Source organism: Malania oleifera, chromosome 1 (assembly GCF_029873635.1).
Source record: "Malania oleifera isolate guangnan ecotype guangnan chromosome 1, ASM2987363v1, whole genome shotgun sequence".
Classification (NCBI taxonomy): Eukaryota; Viridiplantae; Streptophyta; class Magnoliopsida; order Santalales; family Ximeniaceae; genus Malania; species Malania oleifera.
In genome coordinates, this window is record NC_080417.1 from 48,804,108 (window position 1) to 48,831,853 (window position 27,746).

Consider the following 27,746-nt stretch of genomic DNA (forward strand, 5'->3'; position numbering starts at 1 on the left):
CGATAAGAATAGTGCATTATAAATATTTTGCACTTAATATATGTTTTTAAATTTTGCAATAATCATACTATTCATTGAGGTTGTGATATCACGGGCACGGCTGCCATTGAAAAAATAATAAAAAACTTTTCTCCCTTTCATTACCTTCTTCTCTTTTGACACGTCAGAAAAGACCTTCTATTAAAAATCATCACGGGCCCATGTCCGGGATTTTTTACTTTTAGTTCATTAATTTTTTTCAAAACAACTATTCGCAATGCACAATTTTTCACGGGAATCGAGCTAACATGTGCCAAAATAAAGGACCTTTTTAAAGCGTTTTATGCCAGTTCTCCATTTCTTTTTCATCGCAGATAAATAATGTTTCTTGCGCCTCTCCTCGTTAGCCGGCACCACCGTATTCACTATTCCTCGCTTTGTCGGTTCCTGCGAAGAGCGTAAAGAAAAACAATGGAAAATATCGCGAAAATCTACATCACCAGTCCCGTCATTTTCTACCCATGGTGTAACCCTAGATTGGCCACGAAATGCCAGTCGGAGTAAGCAGTGTCCATTCGTCATATTCAGCCCAAAAATCAATTTAAAATTAAAACAGTCATCACATACGTAACTCTTAGCGGCATTAATAGCTTTGTCACAGTTCTTGTGTATAAAAGCTCCCTTTTCATACTCCATTGGCGTAATTAAGGTCGCAGTGATCTGAAAATGGAAAAATTCTTAGTCTCAGTATCAGCTTCAGCTCTTTTCTGCCTATTTGCTGCTCTTCTTTGCTCTGTTAATGGAGGTTTTGACAAGTACAACACTGGGGCTGGCATTGTCGACGGCAAGTTAAATGTTCATTTGGTTCCGCATTCGCATGACGACGTGGGATGGTTGAAGACTATTGATCAGTACTATGTTGGATCCAACAACAGTATTCAGGTTATGCGTAGGATATGAGTGTGTTTATTTTATTATGAAATCCTCTTATCTGTGTGTGTACTATTGTGCTTGAGCAACTATGAAGTTTGTTCACTGTTGTGCTTTTGAACATGATGTGTATAGAGAGGCGCATGAATGTGTGTGTTTAGTTGTAAAGTTTTGTTTTGTTTTCTTTTTTTCCTTTTATGCTGTTTTTTTCCCTGTGTGTTGTTTGATTATGAAGGAAGTTTATTGTTGTTTAGATTTTGAAGTTGAGGTGGTGCATTGACTATTCTGTTTTCTTGTGCAGGGTGCCTGTGTTGAGAATGTTCTCGACTCAGTTGTTGAAGCATTACTCCGTGATTCCAACAGGAAATTCGTGTTTGCAGAGCAGGTCAATGTGATTTATTAGATGGTTTTGAGCACTTTAGCTGCATTTGGGAGCTTGAAGTTCCTGCCCTGTATTTGGCATTGTGTGGAATTCAACAAAGTTCTATATAATTGTGTAACATTTGTGCAAATCCACCGAAATTCAAATTTAAGGCTTGAAATTTGAGTTCCCACACACAGGGTTACTGCTCATTAAAATGCAACTGGATTTGATTTGTTTGGATCAAGCTATTTACTATTCATCAAAATGCAAGTGGATTTTATTGGTTTGGATCAAACCTGCAAGCCAATTTTTTCATGTGCTATGTGTTGCTTGGCTGTAAATTTCAAGATTATATTGAGGATCATGATCCACTAGTTGTAATCTGTGTGTTCATTCCCTCTATTAGCTGCACCTAATATCTATTGCCTGATGAAGTTTAATGTTATCATAGGCCTTTTTCCAACGATGGTGGACTGTACAAAGTGCAGGAATGCAAGAATTAGTCAGAAACATTGTGGATGCTGGCCAGTTCGAATTCATGTATTCAATTGGTTGCCTGCTTTCATGTTTCCATATCTTGGAAAAATTCATGCTTTCACTGGTATATGTTAACATCTATGTGCCTATTTGGTTCAGAAATGGGGGCTGGTCTATGCACGATGAAGCAACATGCCATTACATAGACATGATTGATCAAACGACTCTTGGCCATCGCTTCATAAAGAAGCAATTCAACAAAATTCCTCGTGCTGGATGGCAGATTGATCCATTTGGACACTCTGCAGTGCAAGCTTACTTATTTGGGGCTGAGGTACACAATTTTATTGGCATTGGGATGAAACTATGTCTCAGTGGATTTGGCAATGGGTTCAGTTTCCCAAACATTATTCTGGTCATTGGGTTGTTTACAGAAATTTATGTATTAATCTGATGGCATTTTACTTTGTTGTTAATAATAGGTAGTCAATTTTTTCCTAATATTGGCGCATGTTAGCCTGGGATCGCATCTTGGAGTCTGGTTGCTGTATTTTGATCCAAAAGCAATTGCTGTTAGATTTGGTGCAGGTTTTGGACATTAAGACCCTAGGTGGTTAGTCTGACTAAAGCAACAGAAGAATTGCTGGGTGCATGCCCCTAATAAACTAGAACTCATAACCTTGCTCCGATACCAGTTTGGTTGCAACCAGCCTACTACTTGTGATTTTAAGCTTCAATAGATGGTCCAAGTAGAGCAAACAGAAAGACTGCTTATGTCTCATACCCCCACAACATATTTCCTTTATAGAGAGCATGGGCAGGTTTTAGTGGATTGATAATGCTTCTCTATGCAACTTGAGCTTCACAGGTTCAGGCCGTAGGAATGAATGGCCTACACTTGGTTGTAAGGCTGTCATATGTCTGATTCCTGACCCTTTTTGGTGGGATCCAAGTGCATTGGATTCCCCTTTCTAGGTATATATTCATATATTTGGTGTAGACTATGACTGTTAAAGCTTGATATATATTGTTGGCCCACAACCTAACAGCTTGAGCTTTTAGGTGAAGTGGTAATCTAACATGGCATGGTTTCTAGGAGGCCCTTGTTTCTGGTCTTGTTGCCTGTGTTTACCGTCTTGTGGTTAAAAATTATCTTATTCCCTGTAATGGGTGTTATTTATCGTTTGTTCATCTCTCCACATGCAATCTGGCTGCATGTGCAGGGAAGTGTTAAGCCTTGCTATACGTGGTTGGCCCACGACCTTACGGCTTATGCTTTTAGCTAAAAGTGGTAATCTAACAATGACCGACATTATCAACAGGCATTATGACTTGGCTTTAGATAAATTTCCTTCTGCGATTATAAAATTATAACTGTAACTTTATGTTTTCAGTAAGTTTCCACTGTTATCCCTGCAGCTTGGCTTCGATTCTGTACATTTTGCAAGGATTGATTATCAGGACCGAGAAAAGCGCAAGGAAGATAAATCTCTTGAAGTTATATGGCGTGGGTCCAAAACTTTTGGTTCCTCGTCTCAGGTTTGGCTCTGAAATAGTGTTCTTTTCTCAAATTTCTGTATTTCAGTGCATTAATGCTTTGAAATTCTGAGCCCTCTGCAGATCTTTGCCAATGCATTTCCTGTACATTATAGTCCCCCACCTGGTTTCCATTTTGAAGTGAATGATGACACTGTCCCTGTCCAGGTTCTATTATTAAATAAGGATGAGTTGTTTTAAACATTTTTGTCATGGTTTCATTGTCTGCATCTCATTCATTACTCTTCATTACTGCAGGATAATCCTCTTCTATATGACTACAATGTTGAGCAACGGGTTAATGATTTTATCAATGCTTCAATGGTTCAAGTACACTCTTGTCTTCCATAGTTTTTAGTCTTTAGACTTTATTTATTCTTATGGCTCATGGTAATAGGAATGCTTAACAATCTATGTTTCTAAAGATTGTTTTTTATGCATGAATATGATTATACCCTGAACCTGCTAGTGCTTAATGTACAGGCAAATGTGACGCGTACAAACCATATTATGTGGACAATGGGTGATGATTTCCAGTATCAATATGCTGAGTCTTGGTTCAAGCAAATGGATAAGTTAATTCACTATGTTAACAAGGTAGAGTTAGATTATGAAAGATTAAACATGTTTGGTCTATTGACTTTCACATTTCCTTTTCTTTTAACATGTGAGAGTTACTGAATTAAAATCCTTAGCTTGATTTTTTGTTTTGTTTGAGAAGGTATTTAATTATTTGTTTACATGAAAGTAACAACTTGCATTATCTTGGATATTGTTGATTTAGTCTTTCTCTGCAACATACCAAAATTGTTGCTGGATCCATTCAGCTTTAGACAAGAGCTAATATTGTTTTGACTTCAAAATTACATGATGTATTTCATGAGTAAACTCTGCCAGTTGGATGGATGTTATGTACTATAAAACACTGAGAAAAGAGATGGGTGTTATCTATGATAAAACTCTGAGAAAACATACCCCACAGCACTCTGAAAAGCATGTAGATCAAGGGGTTGGCTAAACTGCTTAGGATAAAGTTCAACAATGTGATTATATTAGAATAAGTTTGGCTACTCAATGTTGAAGTTGTTAAGAATTATTCATTTTACCCTGCATCCCTTATTCCTGATGCTCCATGCTTGCCCTTATTGACATAATTGCAAACACAACAATCAATATGAATTTGGCTTTCTTGTGGTCTCAATCTTGTAAACGCCCAAGGTTTTTGTATTGCCCTGGGGCCTCTGACATTATTATCTCTTTCTGTCGGCAATTTTCTTTAATTTGACATTAAAGGCTTCCAGACACTTTAGAGGACAGGCAAGATGTTGCGATCTTGTATGAAAAGAGAAGCATCTCAAGGAGGTACAATCATAATCTGAATCTTAGGACTTCCTACGAAGGCTTTCGATATGCTCAAAAGCATTAAGACTTAAGAAATTTATCTTTGGTTAGGGTTCATGGTCAATAGAAAAACACACTGTATTCTAGGTTAACTTGTGTTGGGATGAGGCTGAGAGAGTTTAGTCAATAATGGTATGAGGCTTAATATGGAGATTCAGTAAAGGAGTCTAATATCCCTTGACAGTTTGTCTTGAACAATTATGTAGGTCATCATGGTGAGTACGATTGAAACCTTGCTTGATAGATGAATGCATCTCATTTGTACTTTTTTCATGTCAGGTATGTCATTGGCTTCATATCTGTCATTAAGTCCAGTCTCATCTTTCTTTTTTTCTTTTTCCTTAGAAAAAAAGAAATTCATTAGATAAAGATAGAATTTACAAGCAGGAGAGAGGAGATCTCCTTAACAAAGTCTGATAATCCTCAGGAAAACCAAAAAAAGAAAATTGCAAAAATAAAGAATGACAAAAGAAACTCAAGATGCCTAAGAAGAGACTTCCAATTGCTATGAACTTCTGAAACACACATACCCTTGAAATTTCCATAGCCCATACACCATAAAGAAACCATAAAAAGAATCTTTCCCACACCAATCAATATGGTAACTTCTTCCCTGCAAATATACGCACATTACGTTCCTTCCACAAGCCCCAAAACACTGCAAGTATAGCACAATTCCATAATGCAATTCCTTCCTTCTTCCTCCCAAACCCCAACCCCACAAAAGAAATTGCCAAGAACTCCTCCACTGTTCCAGGACAAACCCAGCTTTCTTTGAAGCAATTGAATAACTTGTTCCAAACCTTCCATGCATAATTGCAGTGCAGGAAAATGTGCGAAACAGATTCGGAACATTGAAAGCAAAGCATAAAAATATCATGAAGGACCCTTTAAAGGTCTCCTCATCTGCAACAAGTCATTAGTGTTTATCCTATTAAGCACAACCAACCAAAGAAACGCTTTAAGTTTAGGGGGAATTTTGACCTCCCAAATAACATTGTGAAGAGGAAAAGAGAAATTTGTCCCAATCAAGAATTCAAAGAAAGATTTACAAGAATAGACTCTTGAAGAATCCAACAACCAATATCATCTATCATTTTCGAAAGATACCTTAAAATTATTCAACATAATCAATAAAGAAGATAACTGAATGGTTTCCCGATCATTCAAGGCTCTCTTGAAATGGAAATCCCAAGAGGGTAAAGGACCATCCAAGTCTACTCTAAAAGAAGAAATGGGATCATTTTGCCCTAAGCTCAATCGAAAAAGGTGAGGAAAGGAGGTGGACAAAACAACATTCCCCATCCATAGGTCTTTCCAAAAACAGATAGTACAAGCCTTACCCAAAACAGTATGGGGAATAAAGAGATGGTAAATATGAGATATAGCTTTCCATGGACTTGCCAAAGAGCATCTAAAACCCAAATTAGTATCCTATCAATTCCCATCAAGTTCAAATTTGCTTTTGATAACTTTATGCCACAATGAAGAAACCTCTTGTGGGAACCACCAGAGCCACTTAGTCAAAAGAGCTGTGTTTCTAGACACCAAATTTTCAAGACCCAAACCACCCTCTCTCTTTGTCCAACAAACCACCTTCCAACTCACCAAATGATCCCTAGAACATGCTAACCCTGACTAGAGAAAGTCTCTCATAATTCTCAATCCTACTAGAGACTCCCATAGGAATTTTAAAAATACAAAGAAAATGCAACGGAATACTAGAAAGACAAGCCTGAATTAGAGTAATCCTCCCTCCCAAAGAAAAAAAGGGTTCTCTTCCACTGATCTAAATGCTTGGACACTCTCTCCACCACAAGATCCCACAAATTAGATGATCTAGGATTACCTCCCAAAGGAACCCCTAGATAGGACAATGGCCAACCCAGCTCAATGCACCCAACTTCCATGGCTAAATCCCTAATACACTTTGTAGGAACGTTTATAGCTACAATACTGCTTTCATCCAAGTTAATCTTATGCCCCAAAGCCCTTTCAAAGATTTTATGGACCCCCAAAATATTAATGAAAGAAGGCTTATGATCCTCTAGAAAAAAGATAGTATCGTCTGCAAACTGAAGTCGCGACACCCTAATCTCTTCCCTATCCACTTTAAGGCCTTTCACTAAACCTTTATCTGTAGCCCTTTCTTCCATTCTACTCAAAATATCAGCCACTAGCACAAACAAGAACGGAGAATGAGGATCTCCTTGTATAATCCCGCTTGTGGCCTTGAACCAAGATTAGGGCTCACCATTCACTATTGCAAAATTCACATTAGACATACATCCTTTCATCCATCTATGCCATCTCTCTCCAAACCCCTTCCTCACAAGAATCCTATCCATAAGGTTCGAACTCACTTTATCGTAAGCTTTTTCGTAGTCCAACTGAAAAACAAGCCCCTTCTTCTTCCTTCTCCTCATATCCTTAGTGGTTTCATTCACAATTACGATTGCATCCACAATCTTTCTACCCCCCCCCCCCCCCAAAAAAAAACACAAAAGCCCTCTAGGCCTTAGAAATATTCTTATCAAGCATCACACTTAACCTCTTAGCTAGCACTTTGGTGATTATTTTTATAAACACTCGAAACTTGATTTATTGGTCTATAGTCAGATATCCTGATTGACCTACTTTTCTTAGGCACTAAGGTTATAAATGTGGAATTAATACTCTTACTTAAAACCCCATTCCTATAGAATTCATTAAAAACCTTCATTAGGGTCATTCTTCACCAACACCTAACAATCTTGATAAAAAGCTAAATTAAAACTGTCTGGCCTACGAGCTTTATCCCTCTCCATCCTAAAAACTGTAGCACTAACTTCCTATTCCTCAAAAGCTCTCTCTAACCAAGCTATCCTATCAACAGGCAAAGGATCCCATTCTAATCCTTCCACCATCGATCTTCTCATCCTCCTCAGTATGCAAATTATAGTAAAAATTAGTGATCTTAGAGGCAATTACATTAGGATCCAAGATAATAATCCCCTATCCACCTCCAACTCCCTAATCGAATTCTTCCTTATTTTTCCATTGGTTATATCCTATGAAAAAGTTTAGAATTACAGTCACCATCTCTAACCCATTTAAACTTTGTCATTTGCCTCCAACTTCTCATATACTTAAAAAATTAGCTCTTCCAATTTGTTCTTCAGAGAAACCATTTTAACCTCTTCCTCCCTAGAAAGGATCACTCCTTCCTTTCTATATAACTCTTCCAACTCTCTTAGAATAATAGACTTTTTTAATTCTAATATCTCCAAACACCTCCCTATTCTACACTTCCAAATTTCTTTCAACCTCTTCAACTTCTTCATAAATCTAAACCCCTCCCGGCCCCTTTCCACTTCCTTAATCCATAAGTCCCTATCCAAGGTCTAAAAGGAACCATGCTCTAATCACATATTCTCGAACCTGAACAGGGTGGGACCCCAAGGCACTTTCCTAGATTCCAACAAGATAGGAAAATGATCAGAAGTGGGTCTAGGTAAAACCACTTGAGAATGATTTGGAAACTCTTCCTTTTAGTCAATGGAAAACAAGAACCTATGGATTCTACTAGCGACTTCACTAGCCCCACCCATTTACAATGTAAAATTGGCGTTGCCCAAAGGAAGATTCCTCAACCCACACTCCTTGATAACCAAATCAAGCTTCTGCATAGAGACATTAACTTTACCACCCCTTTTTTTTCTTGAGTGAACTTGACTGTATTAAAATCACTGCCCATTAACCAACTCGGTGAGCATAAGCTAGAAACAAAATATAGTTCATCCCAATAATTTCCCCTAAAAGCAGGCGTAGAAGGACCGTTCACAGAGGAAATCCATTATTGGCCCCTATCTCTAATATCAAGCAAGACAAAAAGAGATAAAAAACCCACTGAACTGTCCACTCTAGCAATAGACCTAGTGTCCCACAACACTAGAATGCCACCCGCCACACCTCGAGAAGGTACAAAATCCCAGTCCTTACACCACTCTTCGCAAATCTCTCCAACTACCTCCCGGTTTATCAACTCAAGCTTAGTCTCTTGGATTAAGACAATATCAAGGGAATTCTTTAACAAAACCTCCCTAATCAAACTTCTCTTCCTAATATCTCCTAGACCCCTAACATTCCATCCAAGGTCTTAAATTTCAATTTTGACTCAAATTTTGAAGCTCTAAAAGTACAGAAAATTTGACGGAAGTTTCGATTTCAATTTGAAAAAATAACAGAAATCAATAATAAAACATGAAATTCTTTGTGAAACTTTAGAAATGGTTAACAAACATAATAATGTAAGTTTTAGGACTAATATTGTACAAGTTAAATACATCTATGTTGTGTATGAGGTGGAAAAGTTGTAATATAGTATGTGTATCAAACATATTTGTAAGATAATGTATAGTAAACATATTCAACTAATACAAATGAAATTCATAAATCATTTAAATATTATTTATTATACAAGTAATGATAATTTAGACGTAAATGGTTAATAAAATGCTGTAGTAAGTTTATTTTTTCATATAATTTCAAAAGCATTTGTAATAATATTTTGTTTCAATAAAAATAAATAAAATAAATTAAGAGAGAAATTTCACTTCACTCCTAAGTCTCTTATTTGAATTCTGAGGAAATTTCATTGTATAGTTAAAACTTCGACTAGTTTCGTTGAAATTTTGAAATTTGGATAAATTTTGAAATGATTCGTTGAGATTTCAACAGAAATTATGCAAGATAGAAATTGACTGCCATTTCGATTTTGAGGGTAACAGAAACCAAAAATTTCGACAACTTCGTGGAAATTTAAGATCATGCTTCGAACTAATAATCTTCATAGTTTAACGTGCTTACCCCCTTTCCTTGTCCCCTTCCCTCCCCCATAATTGATGGCAGAAATAAAAAATTTTAATTCTTTTTGCACCTTGCTTTTCCTCTCATAAGTTTTTGGAGTCACCCCCAATTTAACTTCAGCTCTTGTAGGACTCACTAACTTCAGCCCCATAGTATTTAAGAGCTCGTTTAGATCTCTATAATACCTCTCACTAACCCTAATACCTCTCACTAACCCCTTAGTCCATGCCAAATTCATTCCCCCCACTAGCTCCCTCATTGTGGCATAAAGAATCATCAGAAAAGAGGAACTGAACAGGAGTAGGAAGAATACCTTTTCCAAGTTCCAAAGAATTCGAATCACCCACTGGAGTAACTATCTCCTCATCATTGCCACTCCTGACGCTTGAACGGCTAACACAAACGTCCACCTTAATAGGAATAAGCTCAGGAGTAGAGGACAAATATCCATCGTCAATAAAAGTTTTCTTTTGATCGGATTTGTGCTTAATAGAACTATCTAATCCTTGTTTGATATCAGAGGACAATAAAGAACTCTCTTCTTGTGCAAGCTGAGGTATAGATTGCTTCATACTCAGTAATAATTCTTCCCCTTTTTCGTCAAAACCCAAATCTCCAACAAGTTCTTCCCAATTATATTCTCCTCCCATACCTAACTCCCTTCTCAACTGATCAACTAAAAGGTCGGGCTCAGAATCACAAAAGCTGCTTAGGTCATCATCTGCTTTTGAGCACCTTTCATCCTCACTGAACTCGTCAATTTTAGTATCTACATATACAACTGAATGCATCCTTTGCTGCAACTTGGGTCAGTTTCATAAGAGAACCTTTCCTCTTTCTGCTGCGTTGATTGTTGTACCTGCTGCCTACTTACATCTTCAGAAATCTATACTTCCTCTTCAGCCAATTCAGCCTTCTCCACCGCTGATTCCATATCCAGGTCTTTGGGATGATCTGTCATATCCTTTTAAGGATAAATTACCTGAGTATGCTCGCTGGAAACCTTTATCTCTGAGCAGATTTCTGTATTTTCTTCCACAGTTCTGGTCTCAGTATTTTCCTTGCTGGTTTTTACATCATTCTTTCGGGGTTCTCTTATCTTCGAAGACAGGCCCAAATCCCCTTTGGATTAAGCTTGGCCTGCTGTTCCCTTTCCCTTTAATTACCCATTTAGTGAAGAGACCCACAAGTAACAGGCCCAATCTTCCCTCTTCCAAGCCCAGAATTATGTTTGGAAGCAAATTTAAAATTGTGGTTGGGTAGGGAAGTTGGAAAAAAATCTTTCCTGAAATCACGAGATTCTCCGTCTTTCCTTTCCAAATTCTTCATTCCCCTCCCTGGTACATCGCTGGCAACTTCTGCATAGGATCATCTCTCCAGCTGCCTCAAACCCCCACTCTGCTCCTTCGTTAACATCTTGTGGTTAATTATGTTTAAGGCATCACAGTCTGAACATCTAAATACAATCTCCATGCCTTGTTCAGATGAGAGCTGCAATAGAGCTTCGAAGAAATACCTCCAGCCTTCACTGTTCTTACTCTCAGGGACAGAAATAATGCATCGTTTTACTCCTGCAATCTCCTTTTCAACTTGTAGGAATTTTCCTTTAGCATTGGATCACAAATTGATTGAGACTCAGGAGCCTGGTAGGTATAAGCCTCCTCGAGAGAGCTCGTCAACGCCTCAATTTCCTTTGCAAAGGACCCCTAGTAACTTAACGATCCAGAGAAGTTCCTCTTTCTTTAGTAAAATGTGAGAGAACTTTCTCCCTGTGAACTCCTAAATTTTAAAGTCTGAAGGCCTGAGACGAGCATAGAATATTTTCTGATAGACTTGAATTGAGGAATGTCCTCCCCACCCAACAGCTTCTTACCTTATAAGGAGCTGGTCTCACCCATTCTGCAATACCCCCTCTGATCAACTTGAGTCGTGAAGAAGCCAATAACCACCCTTGCCGAACCTGGTGCTTCCCAGCTTCTAGATGTTCTTGTTTCCACAATGAGTTTGGCAACACCTGAGCGGGCGCCATAAAAATGAAAATGAAAGTCTCAAACTTCCCCAAATTCAATTACAATTCTCCTCCCCGTAATAAATTACCCCCAAAAAATGTACAAAATATGCATGAATCAATCAGCAATGCCACTACAATCTGATAAAATCATTACAAAAACCATAAAATGAAAAAAATAAAAAATTAATCAATCAATAGATTTAAAGACTAGGGATTTGAAATCTGAATTTGTGGGTGGAGAATAATCAGCAGTCATGCATAACGGCTAGAACCTTGAAATTTGAAAGGTGTGAATGCAACAAAGAAACCCTGATTTGGAGACAATAGTGACTGATCCGATCGGAGAGAAAGGAGAGCTGGTAAGGTTTTGTTCGAGCAAATCTCTGATCCTCTCTCTCTCTCTCTCTCTCTCTCTCTCTCTCTCTCTCTCACACTTGCTTTCCTTTCTCTCCCTCATCTGTCTTGTTCTACCAATAGGCTAAATGATTCCAACTCTTTAAGACATGCATGTGTTTCCTATGATAATGTATCCTGGACTTTGAGGTTGTGCTTTAGACCACTAAGTTGCTTGAATCACTTTGTCCGTTAACGAAGTGTATTTGTCTATTTAGGGAGACATGGAGAGAGCTATTAATTGGTTTTCAAGTTTGTTCTATCTCAATGACTCTTTTTCTTTTTTAAGTTTGTCTTCTAATTAGAGCATAGTTGTTAGAATCTTACGATTCCCAATTCGATTCATATAATTTGTGTCAATTCCACACCAAATCAATTCGAATCTTACTATCGAATCTTAAAACAATTGAATGGTTGCTAAATCTATCAATTCACCTCATGAATCTAACTAATTGATCCAAATCTATCAATTCACTTGATTCTGGACCTATGAATATTGACATACTCGATTAGTTTAAAACGCCAAAAAACAACTTTTTTTTTTTTGCTTTTAATTTTGCAAGATTACTCTCCATCCCTTGTCTATTGCAATTTTGTGCTAGAAAAGAGGAGAAAATAGAACTTTAGGTCTAATGTTGCCTTCACAAAACCATTTCTTAACTCTTAAGAGGGGTGTGATGTTCTACCATTGTGAAGGAGCCATACACTCATTGGCTGAGGTGGTATAGGTGGTACTCATGTTTCATTGTGTTTTGAAGATTAAAAAGTTGGTTTTCTCAAGTAGTTTGTTCAATTATTATTTTTTTAGGTTACTTGTTTTTTTTTCTTAATTCGAGAAAAAATGTACATGAAATATTATTTTTTTTAAAAAATTGTTAATAAACACTGAAACTTCAGTTTTGTATTATTTTTTCTTCATTCCTTCCCCTAAACAGCACAAAAGATCATTTTATTTATATTTTTACTTATTGCCATGCTTTTCATTTGTTTAGGGAAAGCATACACATGAAATATGTTTTTTTTATTATCAAAATTTAAATATATTTTACTATTTTGCTTGTTGTTTGTATATCAATATATGCATGTGTAATTGATTTTGGAAATTTGTGCTGAATCTGACGATTCAATTCAATTCTCGATTCTCGATTCCCAAAATTGGAATTTCGATTCATGATTTGAATCTCAATTTGAGAGAGAGAGAGAGAGAGAGAGAGAGAGAGAGAGAGAGCTGTCCATTTATTTTCGAATGTGACAAAGTTTGTACTGTCTATGTTAATGGTTTCTTTTTTAAGTTTTTTTCAATAGTGTGCTTTTTGGTACCGCTACCAAGTTTATGACAGACACATCGCCGTGCACGTGAGGAGGGAAGGGAGAGGATATCCTCCAAAGGGATAATTCTCAATAAAATTCACTCTATTAAAAATAATACATTATATAGGCTTTTACAGACTTACTCATATTAAAATCAGGAAAACTAGGTTAGCAAGTTGGGAAACAATAAACAAGAACATAACTAAAAATTAAAAACTAAATTACAACATCATCGGCATTTATCCTAGACCAAAATTGCCCTTCAAAGGATGTGTCCTTCCCTCTTTCATTGAGCCTTCCAAAGTCTATCATTTTTACTTACGAAGCTATTTGGACTGCATCATTATATCTGGATAATTTTTTTTTTGCATGGGCTCCTTGGAAATCTGCTTAATCTTGCTCAATGGCTTTCAAGAAGATTAACACGACCTGTAAATTAAGAAATGCAAATTTAGATCTCCAAGGCATTAGGTTTGTATCAAAAAATCATGGGGGATCAAACTAGAAATTGCCAATTTGAATCGAAGGAACATATTATAATCTCTCCAGCTTCTAATTCCATTCTTAATTTAAGGTGAAATCAGGCTCAATAAATTTTGAAGGGTTCTATCCCCCCCCCCCCCCCCAACAAAAAAAAATGAAAAGAAAAAGCAAAGTAAATCCCTTACCAGTTACTTTTTCTGTTTTGCTGTATTTGACATTAAAAACAATACATGCAATGATTGGTAAAGGCTGATCAGTGACCATTGCATTTTGAATTGAGTATTTTTTATTGTCTTCTTCTTGTTTCTGGAACTTGAAGTTTGCACTTTTTTTTTTCCCATCTTTTTTTACCAATTTATACCAGTTCTATGGAAGTTGAAATTTTATATGTTCTTGCTTTAAATATTCATCAAAGCTGAAACATAAGCCCTTGGTGCATTTTATTTTCTGTGCTTATCATGTAAGCGTATAGTTTATTGCATTGGAAGACACTTATTTGTTTTCTACTTGTTCTCTCAAAAGAGAGGATTTTCTTGAGATATAAATTATCACCTAAGAGTAAACATTATATCAGTTGATTCTTGTCATGAGACTTTGAAAAATCAAGCCTCTAAAAATTCTTTACTGGATCTCTTTTTCCCTGTCAGTGTGGTTGTCATCATCTTCATCTTTGTGCTGCTGGTGGCTTGTCTATTCACTCCACATCATTGTATCTTTTACCATGGCAGATTCTTAGAAGATTTTTCCTGTTTTAAATAACTTTGAAGCTTTCTACATGAAAATTTCTTAGTTTCCCTTTGCCCTTTTAATCCAGTTTAACTTTCACAGGATGGTCGAGTGAATGCTCTGTACTCCACTCCATCTATATACACAGATGCAAAAAATGCAGCAAATGAATCATGGCCGCTGAAAACTGATGATTATTTTCCGTGAGCATTTACTTGTTTTCTCTTCTTCTTCTTCTTTCTCCCTCCGTCTCTCTCTCTCTCTCTCTCCTTTTGATGTAGAGACAGTATGAACAGTATTACTGAGTATGGATGAGTGCTTACAGATATGCGGACAGTATAAATGCTTACTGGACTGGATTTTTTACTAGTCGCCCAGCCTTAAAGCGATATGTGCGTATGCTGAGCGGATATTATTTGGTATGACATCAAAGTTTCTCTTCACTGTGGATTATATTTTGTGTCAGAATGAGTGCAGAGGGAAGCCCTTTCCTAATTCCTGCCTGTCCTATGCACTTGATTTGCATGCTGCTGTGAACCCAGCATTTGATTTTTTTGGTCTCCACGCTTCTTACATCCAACAGACACTGTTCTTTTGAACAGCCATCTTGAATGTATGAAACAACCATAATAAAGTCCTTTGATTATAACCATATTGTTAAAGATTGGTATACACTTTTGGTCCACAACAAGCATTTAGGTAAAGTGGTATTTTTTTTATTTTATTTTTATAAATAAAGGGAATTTACTGAAAAAGGCATCAAGGGGATGCCAGCCCAATATACAAAGGATCAACCACCCTGAAGGGTGCCACAAAGATCAAAGATTACATTAAGATCATTTACAACAATTCCCACTATGCCAACTAATACCTGCTGTTAACCACTGCTTTTTGCTTATCTGAAGCGCTGAGGTTGAGTTATTAAAAACTCTACTGCTCCTCTCTTTCCAGACGCAAGGGAAATTATTACTGTTAGACTCTGAAGGGCAAAGTTTCCTGTAGAATGATTTAACAATGAATACCCATTTCTTATCTAAGATCCAAATTGGATGATAAGTGAAATTTTGGTGCTGAAGAGCTGATGGAGTTCCCGCCCTTCCACATTTCTAAGGAAGGGGATGTTCCAAAAGAACCCTTGATCTGAGGTTTTGAGGTGCTGGTTGATGCAGGCATCATTGTCACAAACCAAGTTTTAAATGGCTGGAATTAAGAAAGGAAGGGCCTCTTGGTCGCACCACACATCGTGCGAAAATTAAATGTTGTCCCCATTTTTCCACATGGAATCTAATACAAGAAAAGAAATCATCCCAACCTTTCTTGATGAAATTCCACACCCCAACACCATGTGGTCTTTTGCTAGCCTGGAAGATCCAATCATTATGATCAAGCTCGTATTTCATGGTGATGATTTGTTGCTAAAGGTGATCCTTCTCTATTTTGAATCTCCATAACCATTTTCCAAGTAGCACTTTGTTGAAAAAGTTGAGAGACTACAAACCCAAGCATCCTGAACAAATGGTTTGTTTTCACCATACCCCATTTGACAAGGTGGAACTTGAATTCTGCCACCAAGCTCCCCCAAAGAAAACTCCTTTGAATTCCTTTAAGTCTCTTGGCAACGGAAGTCAAAAGGGGCAGGAGGGACATGAAGTAAACATGAAGATGGGATCCCACATTCTTTTATCTTTGAATTTGGTACGGAGAGGTTACCCAAGGTAATTGATAGGGAAAGTTCCCATCTTGCTTCCCAAAAGGCCAGCAAGAAGAGGCCTGTTACTTTCAAAACTGAAACCGACTCGAAGTCTACCAAGATACACCTCAGATTCAGAATATGGAGAGGGTCATCTTCACAAAAAATGATGGTGTCATCTGCGAACAAGAGATGAGAGACCTCCAAGGACCTCCATTCTTGCCAACTCTTAGGCCTTTTAAGTAGCCCTTCTCTGGTAGCTTTTTTCAACATGAGTCTTAACACCTCCATAACCACAATGAACAAGAAGGGGCAAGAAGGGGGATAAAGGGTCCCCGTGTCTTAATCCTTTGAAAGAATGAAAGAAATTTGCAGGGCACCCATTGATGAGCATTGGGAAACTTCTTGTGTTGATACAATGTGCAATCCATCTACACCAGTGCTCCCCAAAGCTGATTTTCCTTAAAACATAAAGAAGAAATTTCCAGTTGACTTGAACAAAGGCTTTCTCCATGTTGATCTTGCACACCACCCCATTTTTCTTTTCCCTTAATCCTTGTAAAGAGGACTTTGGCAAGAATTTTATAATTGTTTCCCACCAAACTAATTGGGCAAAAGTCCTTTATGTTTGCTGCCTTGGATTTCTTCAGAACAAGATTAGCGACAGTGGCATTGATGCTACTCACAAATCTACCTGATCTAAAGAATTCCTCAAAAGCATTGATGAAGTCCTTGAGCATGCCCCAATTTACGGAAAGAACAACAAGGAGCCCCATATGGCCCTGGCACTTTATCTCCATTGCAATCTCTAATGGCATGGAGAATTTCAGCTTCCGCAAAAGGTCTCTCTAGCCACTCTACAGTGGAGGAGCTGAGAGATTTAAATCTGATGCCATCCACGATAGGTCTCCAGCTATCAAATTCAGAGTAAAGGGTATTATCAAAGTTATAGATGCCCCTTTTATTTTCTTCTTCATCTGTTAAGTTGTTCCCCTCAATTCCAATGTTGGAAATGGTGTTCAGTCTGTGGTGAGCATTCACTGTTTGACGGAAAATTATGGTGTTCTGGTCTCCCTCCTTGAGCCATAAGGATTTAGATTTCTGCCTCTTAAGAGATATTTTCAAGACTAATAGCGTCGGTCAACTTCTTTTTGAACAATACTCTTTTGGCCCTTTCATTAGTGCTGAGCCCTTGTTTTAGCTCTAGCTCGTCAAGGACCTTGATGTCATTAAGAGTAGTGGTCTTTCTTGCTTGAATATCCTGGAAAGTAATTTTATTCCACACCTTGATCTTTTCTTTCAAGCCCTTCAATTTTGAAGCTAACATAAAGCTAGCTTTCCCCTTAGCTTGTAATGTGGGCCACTAAATCTTAATGAGGTCCCTGAAGCCATTGTGTTTTACCCACATGTTTTCAAAGCAGAATGGGGTTGGCCCCTATTTGACTCTTCTTGTGTCAATGTCGATAGGGAAGTGACCCAACGTGGGCCTGGGGAGGAGCTCCTAATTGGCTCTGGAAAGTTTTCTATCCCAATTCGCTGAAATGAGGAATCTATCAATTCTCGAGAATAAGGGTAGTTCTCTAGATTTGGACCAAGTGAAAGCACCGCCCTTGGGTGGGAGATAAATGAGGGCATTCACATTGATGAAGTCCAGGGTGTCTCTCATACAACTGTGCTTCGCTTCGTCCCCACTTCTTTCGTGAGGATACAATACTATGTTGAAGTCTCTTCCAATAACCCATGGTGCGTCCCATCAGGCTTTAATACCTAAGAGCTAAGTCCCAAACAGGTGTCTATTAGGTCTTTCGCCTGGGCCATAGACCCCAGTAAGAATCTATAGAAAGTTGCCATACAGATTTTTGAATAAGGGCAAGATGGAGTAGGAGTTGATGGAATAATCAACATCTCCACAAAATTGAGATTCTACAAAACAAGTATGCCTCCTGTGTTTCGGACGGTACCAAGGGAGATCCAACCAAAAGTCTCCTGTCACCAAAGATCTGTGACCAATAAAAGATCCATAGTTTCTACTTTGGTTTCCTGTGAACAGACAGTGTCTCCTCTCCATTCCTTAAGAAAGGATTTAATTAGGCCCCTTTGGAATTTGTCGTTCGTTTATCCCCTCATATTCCAGGAGATGAGTTTCCTCAACATGATTTAACAATGCTGCCCCGGCTACAACTTGCCTCCACCAAATCTGTACATCCTCCCAAATTTTCATAATTAATTGAATATTCCAGGCATTTAGCTTCCTATTAATGTCCAGTTTCTTGTTGCTGCCCACTGGTTTTTTGGAGCTGCATTGTGCCTTTTATATATATATATATATTAGGTAAAATGGTATTCTAACACGGTATCAGAGTTGGCTGCCAGGTGGTCCTGGGTTTGAGTCTCGTTGCCCACATTTATTATGTGGTGTTTAAAAAAGTTATTGTATTCCCTGTAGTGGGTGTTTTCTATTGTGCTTTTATCTCTCCATGTGTTATTGGACTGCATGTGCAGGGGATTATTAAAGCTTGATATACATTGTTGATCCACAACCTAAAAACTTAAGCTTTTAGGTAAAGTGGTATTCTAGCACATATAATTTTTAAAAAATTGTTTGCTAATGGGCCAAAAACTCTACTTGGCAAACCAGGTACCAGTGTCTCTGCACTGTCTGGAGATATGATTGTCATACATTCAGTATTCTGATGGTGGCTTCTCATCCTTTATCTGGTCTTCATATATGCCTAAATGGTTTTAAAAAAACCGAAAGAATTGTCATTATTAATATTATATTATTTCACAAACAGACTGTAATCCAACTTGAATCCCTGGCTGGTAGGAGATCTTCTTGTCCAATATTTAAAAAAAAAAAAAATTCCAAAAGATATAACTGAAAGAATAATTATTATTGCCACTACACAAACAGGCGGCACGCCAACTTGAATTCCTGGCTGGTAGGAGGTCTTCTGGTCCCAATACTTTCAGTCTGGGAGATGCTTTAGGAATTGTACAGCATCATGATGCTGTGACTGGTACTGCAAAACAACATACAACAAATGACTATGCAAAACGTCTGGCTGTTGGAGCTTACGAAGTGAGCACCTGTATTCCTTGAATTTTACCTGTGCCTCTTCAATTGTATAATTATTTTATGCTGAATTTATTTATGATATTGATAAAAATGCAATAACTTTTCACAGGCTGAAGCTGTTGTCAGTTCAGCACTATCATGCCTGACTAATTCAAAATCAAATGTTCAATGTACTACGCCCACTTTGACATTTAGCCAGGTGATTGTTTTAATGCTAGAATTGGTTTATTCCTCTATCCAAATATTTTCATATGACCAGTGGCTATTACTAATTATAGTACTGTGCTGTTGTCAATGCTCAATGCTTGTTCTGTCATTTAGTGAGTTGATATCACATCACAGTTTTTATTCCCACTGTTTAGATGGGTAATGACTGTTAATACTTATTCTTGGGTTGTTGTAAGGCAGTGCCTGCTTCATATTTATGCAGGTGACAGTATATCACAAGTATTTATTTTGCTGTATGCAAACACACAAACATGTACAGTGTACAAATGTATGTATATGCACAGACAAGTTGCACTAGTCATTTTTATCACGAACAGCTGCATGTGAGTGGCTGTCAATGAGTGTTAATCCATGAACTTGAAGTCAATACTTTTTTTTATATTTAAATATTGAGAGTGGAAACCAAATTGTGGATTTGTAGGTATTTACTTTTTCTTTAAAAATTGAGAAATATTTGAACTCAATTATTGATGTGCACATATGAACTTATATACGACTATAGGAGGTAACACTAGTAAATAATATTGAAATTAATATTAAATTAATTAAAATACGCCACATATTAGTTAATAAAAATGTTTATAAAGTCAACTCATCAGATAAATAGTAATAGGAAACTCTAAAATTATTTGAATTGGAACTTCTTACTACAAGAAAATGTTTTTGAAAAAATCTATTTCTCTTTTTTATTGTCTCGAATATTGATTGCATCTATTTCTCTTTTACTTAAAGAAAATGTTTTAAAAATTATTTTTTTCATCTACCTTAATAGTGAAATACAGTTTTATATTGGTATAATCAGACAAACCCTATCTATCCTGAAGAGAATAACCCTTCTCAAATCTCCTTGAGTTGGAAAAGCCTATTTGCTAGAGATAAAACCCCAAACCAGTGATGACATATCACAAACCAATAGTCCCTCAGAAAATTTTGAATGAGGCTCTGCAAAATTGGGTGAACATCTTGTGGGTAAGTTCATAGGCAAACCTCCCTCATGTATACTTGAGTGGTAGACAAACTTTGGAAAAAGCAGGTGAAACAGACGTCATCACCATCTCTTCAGGCTGCTATTTGTCAAGCTCAAAACATCATCAGACAAGCAATGGGTTTTGGAAAATGGCCCCTGGTTCATCAGCAACAAGCCCCTGTTCTTTTCACATTGGGACCCCACTACTGAGCTGTCAAGCCTCAAACCTGAAAAATTCCCTAATTGTGTGAGATTTTCCAATATACCATCAGTACACTGGACTACTGCAAGGGTTAGATACATTGTCAGTGCAGTAGGCACCCCTCTATACCTTGACTCCTTCACAAAACAGATGAAGAACCTCTCTTTTGCTCGAATATATATTGATATAGATACCAACCAAGTGCTGCCATACTTTGTTGGTCTAAAGCTCTCAATTGGCAATTTAATAACTATTGATGTGGAATATTCATGGAAACTTACAAAAGCTTCAGCTGCTCAACCTGAGTGCTCCTTCATGATATTGAAGTCCCTGAGGCCAAACCAAGGGATGCCTTGGTAGTGAAACCTCAGATCTATGATTTCTGACCAAAGTCTGTGCCTTTCAGAGATTGAGGTGGGAGCATGGATGAAGTTGAGCGAGCAGATAGTATTTCCCAGCGTGACTTTAACTGAAATTTGGTGGGTTTTTTTTAGTTGTACTTATCAAGTTTATATCTCTTGGATTCCTCCCAATCCAAACTCTAGCTGTGTTGTTAGAGTTAGGATAATTGTGGGTGAAGATCCAACCCTTTTGGATTTGCTTGGTGATTCTGTCAATTAATAAGTGTCAATTTCTCTGTCTGAGATGGTCATTTAGACCCCTAATGTTGTAACTGGAGATGTATTTGTGTTGGTAATGTTAGCATTCTAGGCTTGGTCTCTTGTAGGAGCAAACTGTTCATCCACTTGCTTCTTCCTTGGGGTAACAGAAGGGTCTGGTTTGGGGGTTTCAAGGCAAGCAGCAACCTCATTGATGCTACACTACATGGAATTCATGACTTTAGAAACATCTTGATCACTACAGAACTTGAGGACATTCCCTACCTGGCCTCCTACTTCACCTGATCCAATAAAAGGGAAGTGGACTATATAGCTTGTAAGCTAGGCAGAATCCTTACCCCTCTTGAACACGCATCCCCCTTCTCTAGAATTACAACAAGATTTCTTATTCCTGGACTCTTGAGTCACAGTCAGGCTTGCTACCTCATTACCTGTGAAGCCTCACCTGCCATCAATAATCCCTTCAAGTTTTTGAACTGCTGGAAAAAAACAGCCTAATTTTCTTAAGTTAGTGACAGACACCTGGAATTTCAAAATCAATGGAATTCCCATGTTCTCACTCTTCCAAAAAAATTCCTACTCGAGAAGTCTCTCAAAAGGTTCCATTGGCAGAACTTTAGCAAATCGAAGGACCAATCTCTAAAGCAAGAGAACAGAGCCCAAATAGACATGCTACCAGGTTCCCTAAACCCAGGTCTTGAAAGAAACTGTAGAAAAAGCCTAATCTCCCTACTGAAAAAGTAGGAAAGTATATTGCGTCTGTTAAAGTTTATTTTAGTCATTTAGAATTATTATTAAGTGTGTTGGTATGTTAATTAGTGAGACTTAGTAAGGGTATTATGGACATTAGAATGTATTTGATTTGTATTATAAATAGAGGGAGAGACCTATCTTCAAGTTCGGTCATTAATTTAATCAAAATCTCAATGTGGTATCAGTTCTTGATCCAACCTAAACCCTATCACACTCTGCCATCGCCAGAAAACTCCCTCTCGTTGCTGCCCTTCAACCCTTCATTATTTCACAAAACCAACCATATAGCCAAAAACAGAACCCTCTGAAATCTAACCCTACAAAATCCCATTGATGAAAACCTCCCCACGCACCACCATGCACCAGCAGACTGCCGGCAGTCTCAACCCCATGTGCCGGTGCGTGAGAGTGATTCTGGCCACCTTTTTCTGATTTTCTTTTCTGCCAGCATGTCCTGATTCATTCCCTAGACCATATTATCAAGCTGGTGGGCATGTTTTTTTGTTCAAAGATCCAACCTTTTTCGACCATGCACTTGTGGTATTCCATTAGTTGTTGTTCGATGTTCGTAAAGGTTTTTTTGTGAGTTTCTTAGAGCTGTGGCAGTGTTCATAAGTTGATTTGTGAGGCTGTGGCAGTGCTATACCAGTTTGTAAGTGGTTCACTGGTAGGCTTGCCAAGACTTGGGTCCTTAACTACCAAAAATAATATTTATAAAACCTGACTATCCCAAGTTCAGTATAAAGTGGGTAAGTCAGGTATCGATCCACGGAGATTTGAAGCATAGTTATTAAACCACGTCCAATTTAGTTTACTAAAGCCTTGTTATGAAAAAGAAGTGAAAGATGGTATTTTTCAATGGTGATTGTCTAACAACTACTGGAAAGCATGTAAAGGAAAGCAAGTAAATCTATACTACTGGAAAGCAGGTAAATTTCTAAGTTACCTTACTCCTACAAGGCGATATTGTGGGTCGAATCAGACATGGACGCCATGCTTCTAACTATGCTCATCCAGACTTCCATAAAAGTACTAACCCGAGCGGGCCAAAGCGGGAGAGGGGCGATCGAGGGCACAGGGTAGCAAAGGTGCACCAATCGTTCGGAGTAGGTTGGGAACCGGAGTACACCCTGTCTCGACGATAGCGAACACCTCCGCGGTTCTGTAGCCAACTATTTCCCTCTGATTTATACGTAGCAGTGCTTATCCTTATCTGCAATCTTTCATCAAACAGACAACAAGTAAATGGAAAGTAGTAAATGAAAGCATGAGTAAAAAGATCATCCCTTTATGATTCCAAATGTTTGTCACTAACGCCAGAAGTACAAGAGGAGATCCTAATATACACGGCTATTGTATGAACGCCGTCGGTTGTCAAAGGTTGTCAGACACTCCATACATGAACTGAAACCACTCTACTCCTACTCTAACGTGGCTCTTAATGACTTCCTAGGTCTGTCACTAACCTAAGAGAGGCCAAAGAGGAACTCAGAGCTTGTGTTCATAGCGAATACTTATAGGCTGTAGGGTTTACAAGGGTGGTTTTACAAGTTAGGAAAGTTTGCAACAAATCTCGCGTAGCAGATCATCGTTGTCGACCAAGTCGCCCTTCTGGCATTCTTGTGCGCACCCTAGTCGGATCTCACGTGAAGTCAGGGATTCGAATCTTCGATGTCTTCGACTTCGTCGCGCCTCAGGGTGTTAATGGTCGAGACTTGCAGTATCTCGATTTTCAGGAAATCTCAGTATCTCGACATAGTCGCCCCGGAAGGTCTCTTGGTCGAACACTTCGTCGAGACTCTCGGTACTTCTGAATTTTAGTTTTGTCTCAGTATCTCGACGTGGTCGCTCCAAGGTGTCGCTTGGTCACGCACTTGGTCGAACCTTGCAGCATTCTGATCTCAGTTTGAACCTTGGAGTTTGTAGTGGAAGACTAAGTCGCCCCTGTGGTTTGCTGGTCGCGCCACATGGTCGAGCGTCATCTTCTTGTCTATTTATGATCTGAAGCTTCTGGAGCTTGGCTGAACGTCTGAATTCAAGCTTTGAATCCTCCAAATCCTCCTTTGCTTCTTGTAATGCCTAACTCCATGGTTTTAACCTGTTTTTCCTGAAAAGACAAACAAACCTTGCATAGCTTTGAACAATGATAACTCTGGGTAGATACATAATAAAATGAGGATAATCAAAGGTAAATGAGGGTCTAAAATCATGTATTTTAGGGACTCATCATTCACCGTGTCCGTGATTTTTTCGGTGCTTCACATTGTTTGTGGTGTCTCGATTAGTTTTGATTGTTCTTGTTTGATATTGTTGTGGCTGGTGGTTTGTGAGTGTTGGGATGGAGTCTGAATCCAAAAAAACATGTTTCTTTCATTGCTACCACAGATAACAACTATAAAGTTGGATGGAAAGAATTATGTTCAATGGTCTAAGGCTATTTGGGTTTATTTAGCATGATTAAGAAAATCTGACCACTTGCTCGATTAAGAAAATCTGACCACTTGCTCCAATTTGATACTTCTGATGAGAAGAGAAAAGAAGTCTGGATTTGAGAAGATTCGTTGATTGTTTCCCTCTTGTGGAATTTTATGGAGCCTTATATTGCATGGATGTGCATGCATCTAGATACATGCAAGGAGATTTGGGATTATGCCAAAATTCTATACCCTAGTAACATTACACGTATGTATGATTTGTCCCAGAACTACTTTCAGTTACAAACTTACAACAGGGAGATGAGCACTGTAGATTATTTTGGAGAGATGAAATGTATTCATGAGAAGCTTAACATCACGCAACCTATAACCACTAATGTTCGTGAGATGCAGAAGCAGAGGGAGCATATGATAGTTCTTTGGGTTCTAGCGGGATTGAGACCTGAGTTTGAGGCAGTACAGTCCTCCTAGATACTTAGTAGTGCAGAGTTGTCATCATTTGCCAGTGTTTATTCTTGTGTCCTTCATGGTTTTTTTTGCGCACATTCCCCTGCTCTTCCATCTGGCTTTTAAAAGACAACCTTTGCCACATGGTGATTCTAGTTCTCTACCAAATAATCACAAGAGTTATCGAGGTGGTTTAAGCAGTCGCGGTGGTGAAGATGGATAAGGTAAAGGCACTCTTTGCAAGTGTACTCATTGTGGACAAGGTAATAATACTATTGATCAGTGTTGGGATTTCCATGGTAGATCTTCACATGTTGCCAATGCAACCACCACGGACTCCACACCTTTGGGGCCAAGTAAGGGGCAACATACAGTATCTATGTCAAAAGAAGAGTATTACAAGTTCTAGCAGTATCAAGCGCCACAACAAGGTTCTCTTCCCATTGCATCTTTTGCCCAAACAGGTAATCCTGTTATCATCCAATACTTCTCACCTTAGTCCTTGTGTTATAGACTCCGCTGCCACTGATCATATCACAGGTATACCTCATTTCTTCTCTACTCTTCAGTATCTTGCAAATTTACCTCACGTTACTCTTGATGATGAATCCACCACCGTCATTACGAAGTTTGGGATTGTAAATCTCACTTCTTCAATTTCTCTTCCCTCGATTTTGTACATTCCGAAGTTTCCTTTCAATCCGATGTCTATTATCAAGATTACTAAATCCATGAATTGTTTAGAAACATTCTTCCTTGATTCTGTGGTTATTTAGGATTTGAAGATGAGGAAGACGATTGGCAGAGGGCATGATGCTGGTGGACTTTATCACTTTGAGCCGCTATCTCCTTCTACCACTTGCACTGCTGCCGCCACACCTCTCCAAATTTTTTGTCGCATTGGTCATCTTTCATTGGAAAAGTTAAAACATCTAATTATTGATTTGATTGAGTCTTGTTAGTTGGGAGAGCATCATCGTGTCCCTTTTGCTTCCCAAATCAATAAACAGGCTGCAAGCCCTTTCATATTAGTCCATTCTGATGTTTGGGGTCCTAGCAAAATTGTGTCCAAGTTGGGTTTTTGGTACTTTGTAGCCTTTGTGGATGATTATTCAGGATGACTTGGCTATATATTTAAAAAAAAATGTTCTGAGTTATTTCATATATTTTGTGCCTTTTGTTCTAAAATAAAGACTTAATTTGGTTTGTCAGTTCGAATACTTAAGAGTGATAATGCTAAAGAGTATTTCAGTACTCAATTCACTACTTAAATGACTCAGTTTGGTATTATTCATCAATCATCCTATGCCCATACTCCTTAACAAAATGGGTTGCAGAGAGTAAAAATAGGCATATCCTTGAAATCACTCACACCTTACTTTATCAAATGCATGTACCTAAAGTGTTTTGGAGTGATGCTGTACTTTTTTTATCTTATCAATTAAATGCCATCCTCTATTCTTAGCGGTAAAATTCCCTACTTTGTTCTCTTTCCTAATTCACCTTTATTCTCTCTACCTCCTTGTATATTCGGGTGTATGTCCTTTGTTCATCAACTAACTCTTGGGGTGGATAAGTTGGATCCTTGTTCTATAAAATATATCTTTCTAGGCTACTTATATACTCAAAAAGGATATCTTTGTTATAGTCCTATGCTGCATCGCTTCTTTGTTTGTGTTGATGTCACCTTTTTTGAGTCTACACCTTACTACACTTAGTCCTTGAGTGCTTCTAATCTCAATGAGTCTCTTCCTTTGCATAATTTTCTAGATTCTAGTTTGTTGTTCTTGCCCAATTAACCACCTATGTCTCCATGCAGTTTGAGGCCTCATTGTCTCAATCGTCCTAATTTGCTAGTGTATTTACAACGATGGCTCCAAGGAAGAGCATCCCCTCTAGCTTCTACTACCACGCCTTTGGTCTCCTCATCTGATGATCATATTTCCAACAATGTTGATCCTCCCATTGCTGTCCCAGAAAGGTAAACACGCATATAAACAACATTCCATTTCCAGTTATATTTGCTATGATTTCTTATCACCCTCCTATTATTATCTTTTTACTGCTCTATCATTTGTTGCTTTTCCTAAATCTATTTCGAAAGCCTTAGCCCACTCTGGGTGGAGAAATGCCATTGTTGAAGAGATGAATGCTTTATAGGACAATGGTTCTTGGGACTTGGTCTCTTTTCCTTCTGACAAGTTTGTGGTTGGTTGTCACTGGGTATACACTGTTAAAGTCAACCCTGATGGTTCTATGTTCGTCTGTAGGCATGTCTGGTTGCTAAGGGGTATACTCAGGTGTATGGTTTGGATTATTCCAACACATTTTCTCCGATTTCCAAACTTACATCAATACACATGTTCACCTCCTTAGCAACCACATGTCACTGGTCTCTGCATCAGTTAGATGTGAAGAATGCCCTTTTGCATGATGATCTTGAGGAGGAGGTCTATATGGACCAACCACTTGGATTTTTTTCTTTGAGGGAGTCAAGCTTAGTGTGTTGGCTCAAGAAGGCACTATTTGGTTTAAAATAGTTTCCTAGATCATGGTTTGGTCGATTTAGTGTTGTAGTACTTGAGTTTGGTCTTCGACGGTGTATAGTGGATCACTCTGTGTTTTATCATCATACTTCATCGGGTAGGATCCTTCTTGTTGTGTATGTGGATGATATTGTTATTACAGGTGATGGTGATAAAGGTATTCAGAGTCTTAAACATTTTCTACTAGCTAAGTTTCAAACCAAAGATTTTTAACCATTGAAAATTGAAATACATCTTGGGTACAGAAGTATCTAGATCTCATATGGGAGTTGTTTCGTAGAGGAAATATGTTCTTGATTTGTTGGATGAAACTAGACTGT

The 27,746-nt window shown here is 38.1% G+C and overlaps 1 protein-coding gene across 1 annotated transcript in view; it reads left to right on the top strand.

Moving 5' to 3' along the window:
- Positions 1–327: 327 nt before the first annotated feature.
- LOC131155726 (alpha-mannosidase) overlaps positions 328–27,746 on the top strand; it is a 60,696-nt gene continuing 33,277 nt past the window's right edge. Inside the window, exons 1-12 of the mRNA XM_058109087.1 lie at positions 328–921; positions 1,211–1,294; positions 1,725–1,813; positions 1,910–2,084; positions 3,170–3,289; positions 3,371–3,454; positions 3,545–3,616; positions 3,770–3,883; positions 14,562–14,662; positions 14,785–14,878; positions 19,064–19,231; positions 19,338–19,427. Of these exons, the coding sequence (XP_057965070.1) occupies positions 706–921; positions 1,211–1,294; positions 1,725–1,813; positions 1,910–2,084; positions 3,170–3,289; positions 3,371–3,454; positions 3,545–3,616; positions 3,770–3,883; positions 14,562–14,662; positions 14,785–14,878; positions 19,064–19,231; positions 19,338–19,427 (1,407 nt within the window). The 5' untranslated portion in view covers positions 328–705. The remainder of the gene's footprint in view (positions 922–1,210; positions 1,295–1,724; positions 1,814–1,909; positions 2,085–3,169; positions 3,290–3,370; positions 3,455–3,544; positions 3,617–3,769; positions 3,884–14,561; positions 14,663–14,784; positions 14,879–19,063; positions 19,232–19,337; positions 19,428–27,746) is intronic.